Here is a 24,093-nt window from a genome sequence, read left to right as displayed (position 1 = left end):
TTTGTCACTCCAGGCAACTCGAAAGCTGCAATCTCTGTAGCAAAACTCATGCCCCTTGGTAATTTTGAGAATGAATAGAGAGTGGGATGAGGCAGGGAATGAGGGAGAGGGGGAAAAGACAGGTTGTGTTCTGATTGAGGAGCTGGCTGTGATAACACTCCACCGGTGCAATAAAAAGTGTGTGTGTGAGGGAGAATGAATTGGACCAAATGCACATACACAGCCAAATTGCAAGGACAGGTATCTTTTGCTTACCCTGTAATTTTACATAATTACCTGCTGTCTGTGAGGCCGCGTTTTCCAGCAAAATGCATTAGCATCATGTTTTCTGATTCATAGCCATCTACGAGTGAACAGTCTTTTGGTTTCATATACACAGCTAATGAGGAAGTGCTCCAACAGTCAGGGTGGAATGATTTGTACCAGGAGTGTTTTTATGGTTGGTGACTCTGAGTGGGGTACATGAGACCTGAATTAACTTTTGACTGTTGAGGGGATATTTGCATATGTGAGAACAACTGCTGGAAGACTTGTGTGGCTCCAGGAGCTTTATGTACAGATGAAACTCCACTTCAGTAACATAATTGTGTCTGGAGGAGCTTTATGTACTGTACAGATGAAACTCTACCTAAGTTGTGTAATTTAAGTCCATTTTCACTGGGCTTGGAGAACAACTAATTTAAAGAAGAAACTGTGCCTCTGCTTGAGTACCACTAATCACAGGCTCCAGCCCAGACTAATGGCTAAATTGACTTACAGTATGTGGTTTCTCTGGCTGCATTGTCAACTGTCAATTATTTGAAATCTACAAAAAAAATGTATATTAAGGTAAATTTGGGATTTCATGTAGACATGGTAATTTTGGTCTGTCTGACTGAAATATCTAATCATCTCTTGGATGGATTTCAGATAATAGTAATGCCTTCATTTATGTAACAGAAGAACCCAAACAACCCATAGGAGCCCAAGCAAACAACCCAAACAACACAAGAACCCTACAAGGACAACTACAGTGAGATATAAGATGATGTGAGCAATTCAAAAAGATAGATTTAAAAAAAAAAAAAAAAAAAAAAAAAAGTAAAGGTTTAAAAGGTAAAACCAGTAGGAAACAGACTGTTTTCTACTGGTTTTACCTTTTAAAGGAAGGAAACAGACTGTTTCCTACTGGTTTTACCCTTTTAAACCTTTACTTTATTGCACTATACTTTTAAATTGCTCTTATCTATAAGAGCAGTTTAAAAGTATAGTGCAATAAAGTAAGTAAAAGTAAATATAAAACAACAGAACAGAAAAAAATTAAATAAAATATACAGGACAGTGAGGACTATACCATTGATTATTTGTGTTGTTTTATGTTATATGTTCTATTTGTCCTTTTGTTATTTTTGATTAGTATATGTCCTACATGTTATGTTGAACCCAGGGATGCAAAAAGAATTTCAGTCCAACTGACAATAAAGGAATTATCTATCTTATCTATCTATCTGATGCAGACTGATGAAGTCTCGGTCAACTCTAAATCTAATACATCTACTTAAAGGGATATTTCAACATTTTGGCAAATTCGCCTATTGCCATAATCACTATAGTCTTAGGAGTAGGTTCATTACCTTTAATTGTCGGTGCAAGCTGTTTTTAGAGTGGTGGGGGAAAGATGCGAGCTGCACGGTATTTCCATGTTTCCCTCATCAAACTAAATACACAATCCAACAACTCCAAAACACTGTCATGGACAAGTTGTGACCTGCACATTCGCCATGCTATGAAATAATAACGTATAATTATGTAACATTACAACATATGAAGCAAATACTCTGAACTACTTGTGCTCCGCAGAGTGGCCGTGTCTGGAATGTAATTCACATTTGCCTCGAAAACAACTCGCCGCAACGTCCAATCACTACCAGATTTCCAATTAAGTATTAAAACATGTCAGACTTCCTCCTGCAGGCCAGGAGGATGGTTGCTTTATCTCGGAGAGAGACTGAAGTATCCTCTGTCTACACTATCTTGGATTAGAGAGATGGCAATGTATGTTACATTAGAAAAGCTAACCTATGTAATCAGGGGTAAAGTACAAGAATTTGAAGAGGTGTGGGCACCCTTAATGGACTTTCTCAAGCAACAATAGATTATATCTGTAGGGCTATTGAGTGTGACAATTTTATTTTATTTATTTATTATTGTTTATTTTTTGTATGTATGTGCATGCAGCGACATTTGCCTGCATTTCATTGTGCAACTTGTGTGGAATGTGTCAATGTGTTTTGTATGTTCTTATTGGAAATCAATAAAAAACATTATTAAAAAAAACCAAAAAAAACATGCCAGACTTACCGAGGTCATGACAGGTGAATACAGACTGTCCATCTCAGCTTCCTGCTCAGTCAGCACAGACGGTGGCAGGAGGACCACACCTACTTTCTGCAGGATTGATCTATAGAATTATCAGAGGACAGTGGATCTCACAAATCAAATAGGAGGCTGTTTATATTTGTGATTCAACACCTTATTCTTGGTCTGTGTTATTTGTTAGGATATTACATGTTTTCTGCCTGACAGCTTATATGTGGCTGTGAGGTATATTTATGACTATACCTCAAGAAGGAGCTGTTAACCTGGAGAGGCATCACAGTGTATGGAACCCTCAGATTGTGACAGAAGAGCACCAGGGGGATGAGAGCAGAGTCCACGATGCTCTGACACACGTACACATAGACCAGCAGAGATCCCTGCATTACAGAACACAAGCAGCTATAGATAAACAACATTCTTCGCATTGTCATTCATTATGGCAAACAACAGAGGACTGTACAGAGGTGTCGCACGGATTAGCAGTGTTTCTGTGCCCTTATATCTAATCAATATTACAATCAAGCCACACAAGCTTCAGATAGTATCAGCAGAATTGAGTTGAAAAAACACAAGCCTAATTTAAAAACAGTAGAGAAACCTTTTTTTTCCTCACTAAGACAGTAAGAGATGCAGGCAGGGATGAAATAAGTATATGTGAGTACGGTTAAGTGACTGTGTACTGTACTGTAGGAGGTGACAGCATGCCATGAGTGGTTTGCTCCCAAGGTCAACAACAGGCCTTTCATTTTGTATGTGGTGTTTTTATCTTTGAGTAGCATTTAATCTTTTTTCATTACAGACATGGAAATGAAGAGCTACTATCGCAAACTCAATTATATATCGAGTGAAGTCGAAGCGGATAGAGAAAACATGATTGCACTTCTGTGGATATGATAGTGTCACTACAATAAAAAATGTAATAAGGTTCAAAATAAAGTGCTGCAATATAAAGACTGTGTAAAAGTTGTAAAAGAAAATATGTTTATTGATTTTTTTAATATTGGTTTATTAAGTCTTATATACAAATTATCTGTCTAAAAAACCTGTCACCAGAATCTGACAGACTCTCAATGACTGATCTATCAGTTACAATGAGCTGATATCAAACCCAAACTTTTTCTCCTTTCTTTTATAAAGTAAATAAGATGATGACATAGACTGTTCATCATGCTGTGAGGGCCACATGCATTTTGACATGGAAGCAATTCAAACCCATGGGTTTCAAATCAACCAATAAACTGTTTTCCTGCTGGGTTTGACTTCATTTCTCTAACATACTGAAAAACAGTGAGATCACTGAATTCATCCACACACCCATCCTGAACCTCTGCAACAACAGCCTATTTACTTGTTTTTTATTTGGTCAACCATGTAATTAGAGTTGTGTAGTCTCCAGTAAAAAAAACTCATGAGAATAATTAAGTATAACAAGGCAAGTAAGAGAATTTTTTTTCCACTTTCAAAAATAATTACATCAAGTCTCTCACATCATGTTTACATTGATAGGTTTTGTAGATGTGTACAACCAGTACTATAGATGTTTACTATCTCATTAGATGGCTGAGTGCAACCTCGTTTCTCATCCTGAGTGAGGATGTGTGGGGCCAAAAGATCACACTATCTATTTCCAAATGCAGAGGATGCCCTCCATGTTTTGGAGGAAGAGCAGACACATTTCATCACCTGTGAACAAAATCGTGCATTTCATCAACATATTGTTTTTAGTTACTTGTACCTCTTGTGAGACTCTGTGCAAATCAGCCAGATGGTTGAGGTTAACTTGGATACTGCCAAATACAGAGGCAAACATCTTCAGCATCACCCAGCTCACGAACCTAGTCAGGGGAGGATAGTGTGTGAAGAGATGGATGCAAAGAAGGAAGAAAGAAGATGAAAAAATAATGAGTGGAGATAAGTTAAACAGGAGAATGATGGATGGAGATATGATGAAGCTGAGAGAAAACCATCACCTATGATCTGATGTTGAGAGAAAGTGAGGCGCAGCAAACAAAGCAAGGAGAGAGTTAAGTGTGACAACATGTAAATGAGAGAGATGGGTGTGAGACAAAGTGAAGATAAGCGGGATGGGGATGAGAAAGAAACTGATGACACAGGGAAGAAGCAATGCAGAGAGCGATAAAGACTGATGTGTGTGATGGTGACAGCTGAAGATAGAGATGGAGTCTGAGGCTCTAAATGTGGGAGAGAGAGAGATGCAAAAAAGAAAGAACCGGACAGATTCTGAAAAGAGATTTGAAGCCAAAAAACAGTTTCATGAGAGAAAAAACACAGACAGAAGTTTCCAGTCCATTTCACCAGACACAGACATTTACAGAATGTCTAACAGTGTCTGTGGCTACAGGAGCAGACTCTTTAGACTGGACTGTCCTACCGTCCCATTTCAATTTCAAATAAGACACGTCTCTTTGCCGGGAGCTATCAAATTGTACTGCATATCCTCCACTGCCCATGGACGAGTTGATGACTCAGCAACTGTCAGTCATTTTGAAGAGCGTGATAAATGACTGATGCACCAGTACATACTCACTACAACAGACTGCATCCTACCATGAAGCTGTATAATACAGTATAAGAATAACCAAATAGAAGACTCTGTGAAGGAACTTAATAAAGTCTTGCCCTCAGGGCGGTGTTTAGCTCAGTAGAGGCTACAGTCCTCACTGCAGGCACTGCCCTGGTTCGAATCCCGCATTGAGTGGCCCTTTCCTGCATGTCATTCTCCCCCTCTCTGCCTCCCCATGTCCTGTCTCTCTCTCGACTGTGCTTTCCATTAAAGGTGAAAAAGCCCCTCTCAAAAAAATATACTACTAATAAAGTATTTCAATTAGTGAGTTATGGCCAACACTTGTTTTTGTAAAATCAAAGTGATTTGTTGATCACACAACAAAAATGTGCCATGTACAAATTAATTCCCTCAAAGTTCATCAAAAAATGCAATGGACACTACAAAGTATCATAAAGATAGGAATAGTTTAAACTAATAGCTACAAACACCTTTAGTATCAAAATATACATTTATTTATATATTATTATAATATTAATAATAATTTTATCGAATGGACATCTGTTTCTGTTTAAGTTTCCCACAAAAGCCCAAATGTATTTTACGAATACATAGACAAGCGAACCGTAAGAGGCCAGAGGAGATGCAGGTTCTGATGAGGGGGAGGAATGGTGCGAGGCGGTGGAGTTGCCCTCGGCTGTCTGCCCCCTCAGGTGCTTTCTCCTCCGCTGTGAGCACCTCCTTCACCCTGAAACACATGGTCACAGGACAGCAGGGTTAACACCACACAAAGCCTCTTTGTTCTGCACACAGACGAGCCCCCGCCTGCCGGTAAGACAACAACAACATCTTCCCTGACTGAGGAGGTTACATAAAGGTTAAACTCAATTACACTGGAGGAGAGACAACAACACATATGAGCTGAAGACTTGGTGACAGAGATAGGGACAATGTGACCACAGTCCCAAGTTATGCCATTTCTCTTCATTCACTCTGCCCAGACTCCATGATAGCCTTAATTTTCAGTATCTTTGTTTGTGTCTCTTATCTTCTCCCCTCATCTCTCTCTCCCTCTCTCCTGAACTGCAGGAGCCCGTTTCATTTTCTGTATCTCTACCTATCGTTTATTTACTCTCCTCTGGCATCTCCACTCCTCTCCTCTTCCCCCTCGGGTACCTGTTGCTCTGACAGAGTCGCTCCAGTCGGTTGGTAACAGGACTCGCGTAAACCTTGCACCCACTCACAAACAGAAGGCAGCACACCCTCCGCACCAGCCAGCCTCGGTACCTGCAACACAAAACACACATTTCAGAGGCAGAAAATGTGAGTTTGACTGAGTGTATTCAGACTTCAAACATGCATTTGACTGAGATTCTGTACCAACCTGGTTTGTGTCTCCTTGATGCTCAACAGGTCGTGGAAGCCCAGGGACGAATTCTGTCCAAGCTTCTTGCTCTATGACATGACAGGAAATTAAAGAGACGGATGACCTGACTGTCAACATCCCTGAGTTGTGTTGTGACACAACAGCAGTCATTGTACGGGGGATGGAAGGAGTTCAAGGGTGCCATCAGTATATGGACATCTATAAATTCAATTCACAAGCTTAGTTTGTCTTTTCAGTCATCTATTTTAATGTTTATCATAGGATCCACAGCCCTAAATTAAAAGTATTTCATTTGTGGATGATTTCAAAATACAGCCAACCTCTCATTAATCTTGTGCTCTACCTTTCCCTTTCTGTTTGCTCTCTCTAATTTCCTTTGGTATCTAGACTCCACACTCACCAAGCTGTCCGGGGTGCACTGGTGGCAGCACTGGCCCACGACTGGTCTGAACTTGCCAAGACACGGAGGCACAGTAGTCAGCTTCTGCTTGATCTTCAACTCCCATGATATCTGGGACGAGACAACACACACATGCATGGGGACTGCAACCACTTTCACAGATTCAAATTTACACTCAGCATCCATTCCACGAAGCACGGCTTGCTAAATCTGTAGTGTACATACACAACTATATACAGAAATGGTCCTGCAAGAAATCCTCCTTCACAAGTTATAACATTCAGTTTGTGTTGAAACTGTTTTTGAGAGGTATTCCATCAACTCTGGGAATTTTGGAGTAGCAGTTGGTGCATATTGTTGAATTAAAAGCTTGTTTTTTTCTATTAATTTGTACTCCCAAATTATATACAACGCCTTGCAAAAGTATGGTTGTATATATAGTAGGTTGTGACACGACAAAATGTGGAAAAGTTCAAGGAGTATGAAGACTTTTGCGAGGCTCTGTAAATGATGGAGGTCCAATCAAGAGGAACACATTTCTATTAAATACAACACAATAGAAGGGTTGATTGGGGGACTGTTGCATTAGCTTTGGCTATTACTATGAATATGAAAAACGGTGTTTCTAGTTGTTTCTTATATGTGGACATGACAAAGACCAGAAGAGGAAAAGAATCATTCTGACAGAAGGACAACCAACCATAGCAGGGACAGACAGCAGAGATCATTACACACAGCTTTACTGTATATCCAAAATATTACCTCCCACCAATATTTACACAAAGTAGCCCTCCAGAAGTCCAAATAAGTTTGCTTTTCCATACACACAAAATCCCATCCTTCTCTCGGCAAGCCACATTTGATTATTGCAGCTCTTCAGAATGAATAAAAGCTTTGGTAAATTGAAAAAAAAATGCCAGTAAAGTGCTTGGATTCTTTGCTCTTGATTTCATTCAGAGTTTGCAATGATTTTTGTGTTGCTGTGATTGGTTTAGCTCTGAATCCATGGGATCATGCAGTATCTTGCGCTGCAGTAAATATTAATACAGGACCCATGTGAGACACAGTATCAAGCAGTCTGTGCACATCAGGAATAAGCAGCTCATGCACAGAAGCACTGGCCAGGTTGTGCTGTGTACTAATCAACCAGGCCAGACTGCTGGTCAGTTGTACAAATATTTGTATTGTGATAACACACAGCAGTGATACCCCCTCATTATCATGCTGTGTGTGTGGGCTGGTACTGTGCCTTTAAGTGTTAGTTAGGATTCAGACTGATTACCATGTTTAGATGAAAGGAGCTAATTAATCTCTTCAAATCAATGGCACTTTCTGCTGTCGACTGATAATGATGGAGCCCAGAAAACGGAGCCTCTGACTGCCGAGAAAATCTCAACTGATTGACATGTCAAAGCTTGGACTATTCCTAATTTAAATGGCCACACAAGTTCAGAGGAGAGGTATAAAGACAGCGAGGTAGAGATGGTGGGATTGTGGGAAGCATTTTAGTGTCATCAGATTAAAGGTATATTTCAACATTTAGCCTATTGCCATAATCCCTATGGTTTCAGAAGTAGGTTCACTACCTTTAATTGTCGGTGCAAGCTGTTTTTAGATCGGTGGGGCAGAGACGCGAGCTGCTCAGCTACCGCTATGGAGACTCATGGTATTTCTACGTTTCCGTCATCAAACTAAATACACAATCCAACAACTCTGAAACACTCTCGTGGACGGGAGCGTGCCTATGTTCCCACAGCCCTATGTTCCCTCAGCCCTATGTTCCCTCTGGACTCTCTCTACCTATCTGGACTCTACCTATCTGGCCTGTCTAGCCTCTACCTGGTCTTTTTACTAAACTTAACCAACTCCTTTCTTCATTGCCTAAACCCAACCAATGGTGGGACCAAAGGGCTGAGGGAACATAGGGCCTAATTTTCAGTGACAACAAAAGTTAGAAATGAGGGAACATAGGGCTGAGGGAACATAGGGCTGTGGGAACATAGGCATGACCCCTCGTGGACAAGTTGTGACCTGCACATTCGTCACACTATGAAATAATTGCATATAATTATAAACATTACGACACATTAAAGGAGAATTCTGGTCATTTTTGACCCCTAGAGCAGGCGCTCTGTGATCGGATAGTAATGTCTTTCCAGGACGTTTCAGAGTTCGGCTATCTGAGGTGAGTGATTACATGCAAAAACACAAAGTTTATACTATTTATACTGTACACTATATGAGTTCAGTGGTGTCTCGTAAAGATTTGAGTCATGTACCATAGAAATTGTTTTTTGAGTGTTTGTTGTGGTTGAAAGAATTGCCCCCATCTGTTAGCGTTGTCGCTATCCCTAGCGCCGGGTAGCCATGGTGTAACTCTGGTTTGCCTGCATCAATTTTAGTCGCGTTTTTTGCTCCCCCCTGTCACTACCCGATTTGCAACGCTACCCGATTTGTGACAAAACAGGTCTGCGCATGCGCACACCGGCCGCCATCTTGGACAGCTGCCTACGGCAACTCCACTTGGACAAACTTCATTTGGGCACTTCCAGGCGAATTCAACTCAGGGGTGTATTTTCATATCATTTTAGGTCTAAAAGAATGAATCTGAAGATTTTCAGTTTAATCGCTCCTGTTTTGCGGTAGTTGCGTCTGTCCGCGAATCGCCACGGCAGCAATGAATGGGAGTGGATGTAAGTTCCGCTGTTTAGGCTGTTTCCAGCCCTCAAAGCCGCAATTTTTTTCCACAGACAGCATCAGATGGCTACTCAAACATGCACCGACAAATTTATTTACTTCAAGCAAGCCGACATGTTTGTAAAACTAGATCTAATTCAAAGTCTCCCGGAGTCTCGCGCGAGCCCGAAGTTGCAGTGCTGGTGTATTCAGGCGCAGTAGGAGCTACCGCTTGTGTCATAAACACAGGAATATCAACTCTTTACTTGCTTGAAGTGTACATTTTTTTCCACAGACAGCGTCAGATGGCTACTCAAAGATGCGCCGAGAAGTTTTTTTTACTTGAAGCAAGTAAAGAGTTGATATTCCTGTGTTTATGACACAAACGGGAGCTTTTCCCACTGCACCTGAACACACCGAGCACGGCAACTGGGTCTCGCACGAGACTCCGGGAGACTTTGAATTAGATCTAGTTTTACAAACATGTCGGCTTGCTTGAAGTAAATAAACTTCTCGGTGCATGTTTGAGTAGCCATCTGATGCTGTCTGTGGAAAAAAATTGCGGCTTTGAGGGCTGGAAACAGCCTAAACAGCGGAACTTACATCCACTCCCATTCATTGCTGCCGTGGCGATGCGCGGACAGACGCAACTACCGCAAAACAGGAGCAATTAAACTGAAAATCTTCAGATTCATTCTTTTAGACCTAAAATGATATGAAAATACACCCCTGATTTGAATTCGCCTGGAACTGTCCTTTAAAATACGGCACTGTGAGACCCAACACTGGGTGACCATCAGGACAACGATTTAGGGGTCAAAAATGACCGGAATTCTCCTTAAAGCAAATACTCAGAACTACTTTCGCTTTTAAAGTCACTCTGCCGAGCAGCCATGTTGGGATGTACGTAGTTCCGCGGTTACGTATTTACCTCAAAAACAACTCTGTTTCGTAACGTTCCGTTATTATCTCATAATGTGGTGAATGTGCAGGTCACAACTTGTCCATGAGAGAGTTTTGGAGTTGTTGGATTGTGTATTTGATGAGTTTGATGAGGAAATACTGTGTGCCGTGCAGAGCTTGCATCTCAGCCCCACCAATCTAAAAACAGCTTGCACCAATAATTCACCTATGGCTAAGCCCCGCCCCCTCCACTCACTCGGACAAACAGCCAACATTCGGTGACAGGCGCTATGACAGCTGTCACAGTAGAGACATTTCACAGGAGGCAATTGATGATTTTTGGAGACAGAAAGATTAAATATCATCTCGAAGTCACCAAAACTTAACTTAGCTTTACTGCTATGGCTGTCGGTTGTCGCGAAACGCCGATATCAACGGGCTAATTTATGTTAGCCTGTCTATGGAGTTTTACATTATACGTTAGCATTAAGCTAGCGGACTTTAGGCTTAGTTGTGATACTGGCTAACATCTAAACATCTCTGACAATATGTTGCCTCAAATACGTTGTTGACTTAACTTAGAACAGATGTAGACATCCTTGTTAATTTTATCCACGTTTAGTGGAAGAGCAATGCATTTCAATGGACATGGAAGCAGAAAATGTCCGAGTGTATGGGCTAGCTATGCGCACTGTGATTGGCTCATCGCGTTTGGGGGCGTGGCTTAGCCATAGGTCAATTAAAGGTAGTGAACCTACTCCTAATGGTGCGTTCACACCAAAAGCGTCGGGAGCGTCAGCAGCATGGGCAGCAGACGCTTTCAACGCTCTGTTCAGCTCCAGCGGCCGGCGGGGAAAGGGGCAGGACTTTCAAGCAGCGTGGAAGATTTCTCCTGCTGTGAGACTCCCACTCTGCAACTGGCTGCCGCCGCCGCCGCAACGCTCCTCATTTGCATAAAGTTGACCTTCTCTCAACTTCTAATTTGACGCTCTCGACACTTCTTCGCGTGTCGACACTCCCGACGCCCCTTGATGCCAGTCTCCATTGAAAATGAATGACTTTCTGCCGCCGAAACGCTCCCGACGCTTTTGGTGTGAACGCACAGTAAGACTATAGGGATTATTTCAATAGGCAAATTTGCCAAAATGTTGAAATATCCCTTTAAAACCACACAGAAGCCAAGGTTTTAAAAGGAGTTGGAAGATTCGTACAGGTCTATTAGAGGAAAGCTTGTGGGGATGAACGGTTCATGAAAAAAAAACCTGTGCCAATTCACTTGTCTTGGTTCAGGTCATTTGTGTATTGATTGGTTCATGGCTACATAAAAAAGCTTTGTGCTAATGACCCAGAATGTTTTTTCATTTGGCTCAGAGACAGAGGGGGAGGTGTCAGTGGTGGGAAGTCAAAGGAGGTCCAGCAGAGTCAGAGGATGTGTCAGCAGCATCGTCTCCATCTGCTGTGTGGGAGCATGCTGGAGTCAGTGGTACCTGATGATGATGCTGCAGAAGAGGTGTTAGCTGCAACACGCCCAATACATTGGCTCAACACACACACACACGCACACACGCATACACTGGGTTTGAACTACACTAGTTACTGTAAATAAGTGTGGTAAACATTTGCAAGTACAGAGAGCAAACCTCATCAGCACATTGCAATTCATTCAAGTGATGCTGTAGTTTTCCTTTTAATTACCTTCCAGAGGCCCAGGGTCTGGCCTCGTTTCACTTTAGTATGCTGACAAAACCAAGTCATATTCAATCCATTATAATGAAACACACTGGTTCCATTGGAGGTACTGAGTTGTAATAGTGTTAAAATCATAGATAGGTTTGTCAATCCTTCCTGGTGGTGCCTTCATGTACTGAACAGAGAGAGTGTCTGATAAAAGAGCTGCCACAAAGCATTGTATTCATAAGATATGTTATCTGGAAACTCAGTGGGGTCTACAAATACTATTACCACACAAACTCTGTAAGTACTCGTCATATATTTAACGGCTGTACTGAATCATCTATGAAAGTTATTTTGATTACGTCAGAATGGAATTTTTTTTAGCTCTGCAAAGTTGAGATGACAAAATGTCACAAAATGAATGTCACAATGACAGGACAATTTCATTTTCCACAGGGCCACAGGGCCACTGGGCCAGCGATTTATCACCAGTCACATGCTGCAGTAAGTCCTTTAGAACTTAACACTGGAAGTACTTCAGTAAGACATCTCTCTGGGATTAGTAAAGCCATTTACTATGTATGAAAAGCTTTTTCCATTGTTGAAAAGTTTGGAATGTCTGACGTGTAAGTTGCCAGTTGTGACAGAAAGATGGTCAAATCTGTTACTGTCGACCCAGGATGCTTTAAAATGATGACCAATCTGGACCATGAAGCCTGCCAACCAATACATTCTGCTGAAAATCAGACAGTGGTTTTTTTCAGTGTGACAGATGCTATTACCCACATCCACCAAAACAAATGAGACCAAAGGTAAAAAATGATGACGAGCCCCTCCTCTCCCCAACACTACGATTCACTACTCATTCATTGTACACTTTTACACGCCTCAAATTGATATCATATACTGACTAAAATTGAGAGCAAGATTTAATTAGACCCATCTTGCAGACATGCAGTTAACTTATATAATTGTTGTTGTCACAGTCTAGTCGCCTCCAGCTCCACTTTTAACATAAGGACATGAGATTAGTCTTTATCTCTTCATTTAGGTATGAACAAGCAGATTTCCAAAAATGTTGAATAGTCCTTTAAAAATTCATCTTTATCCTGATGGATTAGTATGACTCACTGCCACATCACGTCCTGTGATTTAGTAAACATCAAACACAATCAAGCACATGGGTCTGTGCATGTTCTTTCGTGATTCTGAAGAACAAAGAGTTTGAGATTAGTGCTCGTGGAGTAAGTGGGAGATGGCAGTGGGAGTGAGTCGTGCAGGCAGTGCTCTTACCGCTGGTCTATTCTGTGGCTTTGATGGAAGGACCATGTCTCTGTTTATCCCGTCACTCTTCTCCTGCACCATGGTGAGCCACCTGCAGACTTTTACCCAGAGACCTAGCACAAAAAAGATATGGGGAGAAAAAACAGAAACAGTGTCATTGTGTTGGGCAATAGGGACTGTTCTCTGAACACACATGAATGTGAGCGGCTACTCATTTTAGGAGCTTTATGAAACAACAGCAAGCTTTGACACAAGCCTTCATCTGTCCAATTTAGGAAAATAAACACAATTCACTTTCTCTCTCTCACACACACACACAGACACACACACACTCACAGACTCAGTGTGACTCAAATTTCATTTTGTCCTCTGGTTCTTTGCAGGGGAGGATTGGCAGCATTGACCCATCTATCATCCGGTGCCCATAGCTATAATTTTACCACCATCACCACACTCTTTGACATTCTTAAGCTTCCCATTCTTTTCAAGTTAAGGGGAAGTAGCTTATTGCTGCTGATTTCCTGGAGTTGTTTTCCCATCACATCTCTCTCTTGAATTTAATTCCAAAATGTTGCACTCGCTTCCGGAATAAAGTCAGGACAGGAGCACCATTAGAGATGAAGAGGAACTCCCAGGCTGTGTGTGCTCAGCAACATGCAGGTGGAGCAGGGCAGGCTCTCACTAGCGGGTTATGAATCATTAAAACCAGGGTACATAGGCATTAGCTGAAAAACAGCTCTTATGTAACTGCTGCTGATCCTTTGCCAACTCAGTTGTGAGAGTCGGCAACAAATAAAAGGTGGATGGTGCAGTTAACATCCGATCTGTGTTGCATGTGTGCAAATTGGGAGCAGCCCAACGTGGTGCTGACTTTGTCAAAATGGTAGGAGGAAAAGATCCAAGTGACTTTGAAAGAGGGTTAAATGTTGGCATTAACGTGTTCTGATGAGCCAATCTGCTCAATAGCCTTAAAGGGATAGTACAACATTTTGGCAAACTGGCCCATTGCCATAATCCAGTCATAGCAGTAGGTTAATTACCTTTATTTGTCGGTGCGAGCTGTTTTTAGAACGGCTGAGCAGAGCCGCGAGCTGCTCAGAGCTACGCTACAGGGGCTAATGGGATTTCTTCGTTTCTCTCATCAAACTCATCAAATACACAATCCATCAACTCCAAAATTCATGCAAAACCGCTGATGCCCGTTCTGTAGGGGGCAGTTTTTCAGCAAGCAGTCTCTGCCTCTAAAACAACCCTGTCTCGTAACGTTGTTGGATTGTGTATTTGATGAGTTTGATGAGGGAAACCAAGAAATCCCAGTAGCCTCTGTAGCGTAGCTCTGAGCAGCTTGCGGCTCTGCTCCGCTGTTCTAAAAATAGCTTGCACCAACAATTAAAGGTAACGAACCTACTCCTAAAACTATAGGGATTATGGCAATGGGCCAATTTGCCAAAATGTTGAACTATCCCTTTTAAAAAAAAGCAGATGAGTACATGTGAAGTGTACACCAAGAGAACAGTATAGGCCTTAATCCTTGACCACTAGAGTGGCTCTGCTGCTGGGGGTGGAGGGAGAGGAGAAGGGTTGAACATCTTTTTCATATGATGAAACTTTTCTGTCTGTTCTGTCCCCTTCAGGATGACAATGGCCCCATTGATTAGGCCCGATTGGCCCTGAGGGATTTGCTTTGATTTAATAAGTAAGAATCATACAGTACACATTTGAAATTAATCAAATCAACCTCCAAGTGAGATATAGCACAAACATCACTACCCTCTTGAAGAGATGGTGGACCAAGAAGTTAGCACCGCCATTATCAAATTAGAATGGTGGAATATGAGTCCCTCCAGAGACTCACGGGATCAATGCCAACACACATTGAAGCTGTTCTAGTGGCATTTGGCAGACAAATAACTCAGAAAGACACCTCATGGGTGATGATTACACAAATAAGTAATCATCTGAGCTAAAGGTGGATTTAATACAGATTAAGCAGCTGTGCACACTCCCCTTTAGTTTTATTGGAGGCCTGGCCTCAACATCTCTCTTCTCATCTGTCACACCCATCAGATTCAGTCTTATTAGGTTGAATGGGAGACTTTTACTTGGCATTTGTCTTTGCATTTACATTGTCTCCCACTCTATTGATCCCACTCTACCCCATTAATTTTGCTAATTAAAACGTAAGCCTTCCCCATGGGGATATGCTCCATTTCAACTCAGCTCAAGTTCCCACATTCATTACCAACTCCGGTGGGAATCAAGACAGTGATAAGAGGTTCCCGGGGCTCGGTGATTCTTTGCAGGTGCACAGGGTGATGGAGGAGACAAGACAGCAAAGCGGAGAGTAAAGGGTGTAAAACTGTAAATTACACAGCTCCAGAATCAGCGAGGGCTCTAATGGGGTTACATAAGCCACTCCAGGGAGAATGCAAGACCACATGGAAACAGCTAAGGACAGCAGAACGCTAAGGCCAGACCAGTGTAACACTACAGCTTCATACAGCACACTCCCCCTCACACAGCCTTCTCTGGCAGTATACAACAAAAGAATACACACACTGATGATCTAGAAACATGACAGCTATGGTTTGAGGCCCAGGTTCCTCCTTACATTGCTCATATTTATGCTTGCTTAGTTCTTCAACTCATCAAAGATTAATTGATCAATTAAAGTCTTAAATTAAAATGCTGTAGTTGTCCTAATGCAATATCCTGAACCCAAGTGGTCCCAGGATGAGACAGGATTAAAAATCAGAAGCCATTATGAGCTGCCAGGTCAGATTAAACTGAAGATCACTTTAGAGCAGCAGTCAAAGTGATGTCAGTTGGTGCATTCATGTCTATTCCCCAAAGTGCTAAATGATTTGTCTGAGCTGCAAATACTCTTACTGTCAATTTGAAAAGGAGGATGTGGAGAGTTCAGAAGTCTGCCTTTTGCAGTCTGTGTGTGTGCAGAGTGGGCTTCCACGAACAACACAAAGACCATAGAAAGACCTCAAGGTCACAGACAACAAAAAACATGTTACATTTTGCAAAAGCAATCCACTTCTTCTCTTATCACCATCTCCCGGAAACTTAAACAGTGTAACTGATGGAGGAGCAGGAAAACCACTGGTGCTAGAGCTTTATATTATATCTTTTTTTTGCCTTTATTTGATAGTTCAGTTGAGAGAGACAGGAAATGGGAGGCAGAGATAGGAGGGATCACATGCAGTAAAAGGCCCCCCGATGCAGGATTTGAACCGGGGCTGACTGCAGCGAGGACTGTAGCCTCTGCATATGGGGCGCCTGCTCAACCCACTGCGACACATACTTGAAAAATATATATACACACACACACACACTTATTTTTCAAGTAAAAAAAGTATATACAAGTAAAAAATAAATAAATAAAATATATATATTTATACTTATTTTTCAAGTTAAAAAAAGCAGAAAAAAAAGCATCACTGCCAATTCAATGTTGAACAGCTCAGAAAAAGTCAGCACGATGACCTCTTCGATGTAACTAGCAACAAGTAGCCCTAATAACCTGTCAATCAAACATCAAGGCAATGCCTAAAGAAGGATCACTGATCCATGTTTTGACATCTGTCAGTCTGTGATTAAACTCTGTAATGGGCTGGAGTTTCTGCATCTGTTATGGTGGTATATGATACAAAATGAGATTCCACTCCATCTCCTTAGTGTTTCTAAACAGTGCAGTGTAAAACAGGATGCATTACACACAACACAGTGCAGCAGAAACCACTACAACACTAAAGACTAACTGGTGGAAAGCAAATATCATCAATATGAGCCAAATGACCAGTGATCCAATCAGAGACAGAGCCTTCAGTCTAATGCAGCTTATGTCCTGGACAGGAACAAACGGCTGCTTTGTTGTGAGGAGAGATTGTTTGCCTTCATCTCAAATCCAGTATATTACCACACATCATCTCTATTAGTGGTTGACAACAACCATTCACTTAGGTACATTATGTGGTAAGTACAAAGTACAAAGCCAATCTGTGACTATATCAATCAGGCATGGGCCAGTTACCGGCTCAAGGAATACAGTACCACAGTATGAAAAAGCCACTAAAACTTTCCTTCACACCGTTCCTGCAGTATGAGTATTTGTATTTTTTAGTCAGAAATCCCTCAGGTTGTGTGCAGCTGCAGTGCAGACCATCACGTGTGGCACTGTAACGCTGCCACATAAACACACAAACACACCAACAACACAGAAGAAGACACAGAAAGCTTGCAGCTGTATTCAAACTCCATACATCATCGACTAAATGTTGACTGTCCAGTCCAGATATGCTGATCAATGCCGATTTAACGTACGCGTTTCAGGCGCAGTATCAGAGGGACCTGACAGTAGTCAGCTGTTGTTGTTACGTTACGTCTCGCAGTGTGGCTCAGGTTACAGGTCAGAGAGGTGAGGCTGTGACATCATCATTTGACAAAAGATTCATTTTGTGTGTCTACACGAGACTCTGTTTTGAGATTTATCCACTCTGGGACCTGTTTCCCAAAAATTGTCTCCCTTAAAGGACTGCATTTACTTTATTTTAATTTATTTGTTAACACATCACAGTTTTAATATTTTTCATGGAGAAAGTCACAGTTTAATCCAGAGTCTCTGGTCAGTTTATAACGCTTGTTAGGAAATTTGCTCCGACGTTTGTTTTGGGAGAAGTGCAGAGTCTGTCCCCTGACCGGGGACCGTGGCAACGACTGTCACAGCGGCAGCAACCGGTCTACTGAGCTGATCTGCCGGGGCCAACCTCCGTCGTCATCCCGGGGGAGAAAACGAGCCAAGTAACTTATCCGCACGCTTTTAGAGGTTTACCGCTGGCTGGTTAAATTTAAAGTCCCCCTAAACCAAAAATTTACTGCGGCTAGAAGCGGCTGTGTGTCGGGGAGAGGATCAGGGAGACTCGACATGGCACCGGTACCGGTAATAACGGCGGCAACACATTCTGTGCTTCTGTACTGTGCTTCTCTGAACCCTAGTGGGGCTTTCAGTGGCAGACTGGCCGGGGGTCGGGGGGCAGGTTCATGTGTCTGTGGCTGAGCAGCTCAGGGCAGTTACAAACTACTCTCTTCTGCTCAATACATTCCATTTGATGCTTAAAGGCTGCAGTGGTGAAACGTATCATTGGACAGTCATTTATTGAAGACACGTCCACAATGAGTTATTCCAGATTTGGCAGAGTTTTGAGTGTTCCTCAGAGCACACTTTATTTGTCCCAAGGTGGAAGGTGTCACAGCTTCAAAGTAGGAACCTCCTCCTCCTTTCTTCTAGAAAATCAAAATCAGGACATGAATGAATTCTAATGTTGCAAAAAACATACACTTATGCCCCTGGACACATCACTTTTCCCAGTTTCAAAACACACCAACACACACAAACACACAGAAGATCAATTTGTGAATCAGCAACCGTGCGTCATGGAGCCAGAGAGTATCATTGATTTTCCCAGAACAAAAGGAATTCTTTACCCTTAGTCTCTGCTCTCTTCCTGTCTTTAGCCTCACACTGTTTTTGCTTGAATGTTGGTGCTTGTAGAAAATCCTTATATAAACACTCTGACAGCCTGCGATCCAATTTTCAATCAAGGTTTTCGCACCATTGCAGAGTATTGTACTGCTTCTTGATTAGACACAACCTATCCATATTTTTGGCTAAGCTATATTTTATTTATCTATATTTAGAAATTCAACACAAAATAGTGAATAGCGGGCTTACAGGACAACACTGTTAATGCAAGACGTCTTCAGTTTCTTTAGAGGACCATATAATCCCCCTTTTAAATGAAAACCAGCTCCAGCTGCATGGTAAATTCATTAAATAGCTTCATTCTGGGACACAGGCAGCATCAAAATGCCTGACAAAGGCATTCATTCACTGTCCCAAAATGAAGCTGTGTGTTGGAGCACATTTTTGTTACCTTCACTTAACCCACACACGCCTGTAGCATAATACTGTACTTTTAGAATGGAGATTTTGGTTTTTCCTTTAGTGTGTCTGACATGCTAGAAGCTGGTTTGTGAGAGAAGGGTCTCTGTCTGTCCTTCTCATCAGTTTGATGGTGGAAAGAGGAAGAAAGTGCCAATTTTGGGTTCAGGTTAGTCCATGACTGTTTGTGTCCTTGCTCTGAGCGTCTTGACTGATGCCAGACAAGGGGCCTCATTTATCATTGTGGATACACCTTTTTTTTTTACACCCTTTTCCCCCCGTTTTGTGAGATTCTTCTTCTTTCTGCTCCCTTTTGTTGAGATTTGGGAGGTTTTTGTTTTTATTGTAGCTTATTAAATTGCAAGATCATTTTTCTGACTGATTTATTGCCCGACGTCGCCGTGTATCTGCTTTCGGAGAAGTTCCGCTTTTTCCCCCGTCCTCCGCCCGCCTCGTTGTCACTTTGTTGCCGCTCCACAGAGCGCACATGGCTAATTAAATATGCACGTGCTGACCATATATAGTTGTATATAGGCGTTCCGGGGGCGGAGTAAGAGGTGTGTTCACGTTGGGTCCGGTGTGATTTATTGCGGAGAGTTGTGCGTACGCACAGTTTGATAGATCTGAAAAAGGTGTAAATATTTTGGGTGTATGCCATTTTCGTCTTTTCGCCATAAGCAAACATTTTGTAGCAGTTTTACACCCTCTTTGATAAATGAGGCCCCAGGTATGTCTGCTCCACCTGTCTGTTGACATGTGAGCAAAGAAAGCTTTTGTTTTTGTACAGTAGAACGGTCAGTCACATTGATCATATCAGTCATGTACAGTTATAAATTCATTACCCCAAAGAACAACAGTGCAGGTAAAGTAGGAAACAGCTGAATTCCAAAGTTAGTTACCTTAGTCAGCATGATGCAGCAGGTGTTGGTCCTCCAGGACAGCAACTTCATACAGCGGCTTCAGCTTTGTTAAACACTGTGGCTCCACTCACAGGTGCTTCCACTTATTGGCCTGATTAGTCTTCTTCTCAGGAATGTGACGCAGCATTTGCAAATTAAGCTTCCTGGGCATTTTTCACACTCTAGTTCAGACATGACGCTGTGCTTTTCAGATTATGACTCACTATTACTATCACCATAATGAGTTTGGTGATAGTAATCACAGTTTATCCACACCCAACATGAACCTGAGGTCTAATGACCCCCCCATAACTGAGGACTAATGCAGACTTTTCCACATTTAAAGGCAAACATATGTCATTTCAATCTGTAGGAGGAGCTGTCTCACATTCTTCCGTCTTATTGTGCATGTTGGCTCACTGTCACATAGTGACGGCTAACACTTACATAAGCCAGAGCCATTGTTAATGTTATTAGTAATGCTTGTGCTGCTCCTACTTATCTCAGCTGATCAGGGAAGTTAACTGACATGGCAGATGGTTGAAATATTCCGGATGTGGTTGGATACAATCTTTTCATGACCTTTGCTATGACCCTACAAATGTAGTCACAAAGGCAGAAAGATAAAAAGATTACACATGTGTGGGAAAAAGAGAAGATCAGAGGGGCAGAGAAGAGCTGACTTCCATGACTTTTGATGTTCTTTTATTAAATCAACATTTAAATGTTAAATGTGCAGATATGACTGAGGGAAAACATTGGGGAAAGGAGGGGGCAGGCTTGGAAAAAGAAGGATCAGATTGTTTTGGGCTAATCTGTTGATAATTACACTGATCACTGACTGGCTTCCATCTCAGACTGTCAGATAAAAAGCTTTCCACCTTGCACTGGATTCACAAAAAATGAGACGGCTAATCACATGTCAGATACCCATCATCTCTTCCCCTGCACACATACATATCACCGTTTTCATCTCTCCCTGACAGCCACGATGTTTTATTAACTACTGGGGGGTGCAAGACACCTGAGCCAACCCACCAAGTTGGAACAGATAGAGGTAAGGTCGAGGGATGAAATACCTGCAGCTATGCTTCTCCTAAACTCAAGCATGCTGGCCACAAAAACACCTTCGCACATCAAACACAGATGCATTCAAATATGTGCAAATATGTGGACGGAAAGCTGAGAAGCTATATTAGGAAAGATCCTTCCAAATGTGTTCCACAAACACAATGATGTAACCTGCTGTCTTATGCAACCGGCCTATTTGGTAATTGATTCATGAACCAAAACTGTTCAAGCAGCCTTGGCAGCTTCTATGCAATACTTGAGAATAAATTGTGTAAACATATGTTAATATGTCTGCATGCATGTTGGTGCACAGTCGAACATCAGACATTTTCAAACACAGCACCGATAATGAACAATACGGGTTTGATCACCGCCAACTGCCCTACATGTATAACATCCACTTACATTTACATCAAAGAAACATTCATTACATCTTTGACCCAGAGCTGTCCTCATCCTGCAGTAATAAAGACGGGCTTCAAAACATGTGCTGCAAAGAATGCAGAGAATATACTGATCCTATTGAGAGCATGACTCTGTGGCGAGCCTGGTATTCAATTCATATTATATGTCTGTATTGTACAGTAAATAAAATTCCTCAGCGGCTGAAAATAACTCACTTAAAGAATTCACTAAATTTTATCAAGGTAGGCTCACACTGACTGGCCTCCTTCAGTCAAATACAAAAGAAGACAGATTCATCATGAGTAGATGTGCTAGAATAACTTTTTTAACCACAACATTTTCCAGCTGAGACTTCCTGGAGGATTGTTGTCCTGCATGCCTTGAGTTATTCTAATTAGATTTTAGAGTTAGAGGGGAACAAAGAAAAGTGCATTTGAAGAGGGGTTGAAGGAGGAGAGGCAACTAAAGCTTATTTACATCTTCACTTAATCTGCCAGGTAACCTCCATAACTGTTTAATCAAGAAGAAGCAACCAGCCTGATCATGCTGTTGGAATTTTATTCCAATGTTTCTACAATGGTTAAAGGGATAGTTCAACATTTTGGCAAATTGAAAAAATCTCCATGTAATTGAACGGGAGTCAAAATTTTATTTTGTGATCCGATTTAATTGACCCTTCGCGTAAGCCCCGCCCCCTTGGTTACTGTTGCTACGCCGGGCAAGCTTTCACTCCCAGCCATGCTCCTGGCAATATTTGGTATCAATTTCAAAGGAAATATCAGCAAATTTCTGGATATACTGTTCTGAGATAATAGAGAGAAGAAGTCACAAAGATCATTCAGAGTTTTCAGTGACGTGACACGCGCAGGAGGATAAAACATCTGTTCAACGACACGACTGGACAATGTACAGAGCAGCAGTAAGGGCTGGTAATTTTACCGTCTATCAACCCACAAAGACTTAGGTCATCTCACTGGTTGTCAAACTGCAAGTTTTTGAGCGATTGTAGCTAGCTATAGTTACGGTTGCTAACGTAGGATTGGACAATAGCCGTTTGTGGGAGGAGTTGGCGAAGGGTCAATTGTGTCATGAGAAAAATATATGGTAAATGGTAAATGGTCATGTATTTATATAGCGCTTTACTATACCTGAACGATACCCAAAGCGCTTTACAGTACATCACTTTCACCCATTCACACACACATTCACACACTGATGGCGGAAGCTGCCATGCAAGGCGCGAACCACGACCCATCAGGAGCAAGGCGGGTAAGGTGTCTTGCCCAAGGACACTACGGCAGCAACCGGGACAGAGCGGGATTCGAACCGCCAACCCTCTGATCATTGGACGACCCGCTCTACCACCTGAGCCACTGCCACCCGTATATGACCTTAACCTACTTAAAACATCACGTTTCATGCCAAAAAATCTGCAGTTTATTGTAAAACGCAACGTAAGAATGGAGTATGGTGTATATGTCACCAACTGACACGGGAAAGGGCGGCATTTGGTGTGTGATGTCACCTACATGACCTGTAGTCTTTCTGGTTATGGATTCTTCAGAATTTTTTTTAATAATAGTTTTACAACAAACTGCTGATTTCTCGGCATGAAACACGATGTTTTAAACAGGTAGAGGTCATATTTTCTTCTCATGGCACAATTCAATCGGATCACGAAATAAAATTTTGACTCCCATTCACTTACATGGAGATTTTTTCCGAATTGAGGTCCCATGGCGACCGTTACTTCCTGCTTCCGCTTCGGCACTCGATAGTCATAGCAGTAGGTTCGTTACCTTTAATTGTCGGTGCAAGCTATTTTTAGAACGGCGGAGCAGAGCCGCGAGCTGCTCAGAGCTACGCTACGGAGGGTCATGGAATTTCTTGGTTTCCCTCATCAAACTCCTCAATCCAACAACTCCAAAACGCTCTCTTGGACAAGTGTGACCTGCATGTTCCCGTCGGCGGCAGTTTTTCGGCAAGGAGTCTCTGCATTTACCTCAAACAACTCTGTTCAATTTGCCAAAATGTTGAACTATCCCTTAAATAAAGTATTACCGTAAATGAGCATCGTAAACACCAAACCAATAAACAATGGGTTCATAAAGCTTGACTTGTGGAAATTTGGCCAGATACTAAATTAAATTATATGTTTACCTGCTAGTCAGAGCTTCTGCTAATTAATTATCTGCCCAACAATTTATCATCTGTAGCATACAGTACATTTGCTGCTAAACCCAAAGTGTCAGTGTATACATGATAAAGAAAACTTTGACATTTCTAAAGCTGGATTTTCATGTAACCTTCTCTCCATCAGCTGATCAATGAACAGACCTGCAGTATCAGTTCTGGTCTGGGATGGTGAAGGCTCAGTTCAGGTGGACACTCAGTCTTTTCATCATGTCTTTAATTCAATAACAGACTCATTAGTCAGACATACAGCTGGTGAAATGCTTCACCATGATGATAAGAGTGCATTCAACTGCTGTGTCTATAATCTCTGTATGACACTGACCGCGCGCACGCACACGCGCACGCACGCACACACACACGCACACA

General features: G+C 42.0%; 1 protein-coding gene across 3 annotated transcripts in view; it reads right to left on the bottom strand.

The window, feature by feature from the left end:
- The window catches only part of gpat2 (glycerol-3-phosphate acyltransferase 2, mitochondrial), a 79,951-nt gene that overhangs the window by 25,654 nt on the left and 30,204 nt on the right, over nt 1-24,093 (bottom strand). For 2 of the 3 annotated variants that reach the window (XM_085787374.1, XM_085787372.1), the window contains exons 2-9: nt 13,216-13,319; nt 6,670-6,780; nt 6,267-6,337; nt 6,059-6,169; nt 5,508-5,630; nt 4,094-4,193; nt 2,602-2,735; nt 2,341-2,440 (exon numbers count right to left, since the gene is read on the bottom strand). In XM_085787374.1, the coding sequence (XP_085643500.1) occupies nt 2,341-2,440; nt 2,602-2,735; nt 4,094-4,193; nt 5,508-5,630; nt 6,059-6,169; nt 6,267-6,337; nt 6,670-6,780; nt 13,216-13,287 (822 nt within the window). In that variant the 5' untranslated portion in view covers nt 13,288-13,319. Of the gene's footprint in view, nt 1-2,340; nt 2,441-2,601; nt 2,736-4,093; nt 4,194-5,507; nt 5,631-6,058; nt 6,170-6,266; nt 6,338-6,669; nt 6,781-13,215; nt 13,320-20,055; nt 20,075-24,093 lie in introns of those variants that run through there. The other variant, XM_085787373.1, reaches the window with a different exon arrangement.

Source organism: Trachurus japonicus, chromosome 9 (assembly GCF_045865225.1).
Source record: "Trachurus japonicus isolate A0001 chromosome 9, Traja_1.0".
Taxonomy (NCBI): Eukaryota; Metazoa; Chordata; class Actinopteri; order Carangiformes; family Carangidae; genus Trachurus; species Trachurus japonicus.
This window is presented reverse-complemented; position numbering and strand designations above follow the sequence as displayed.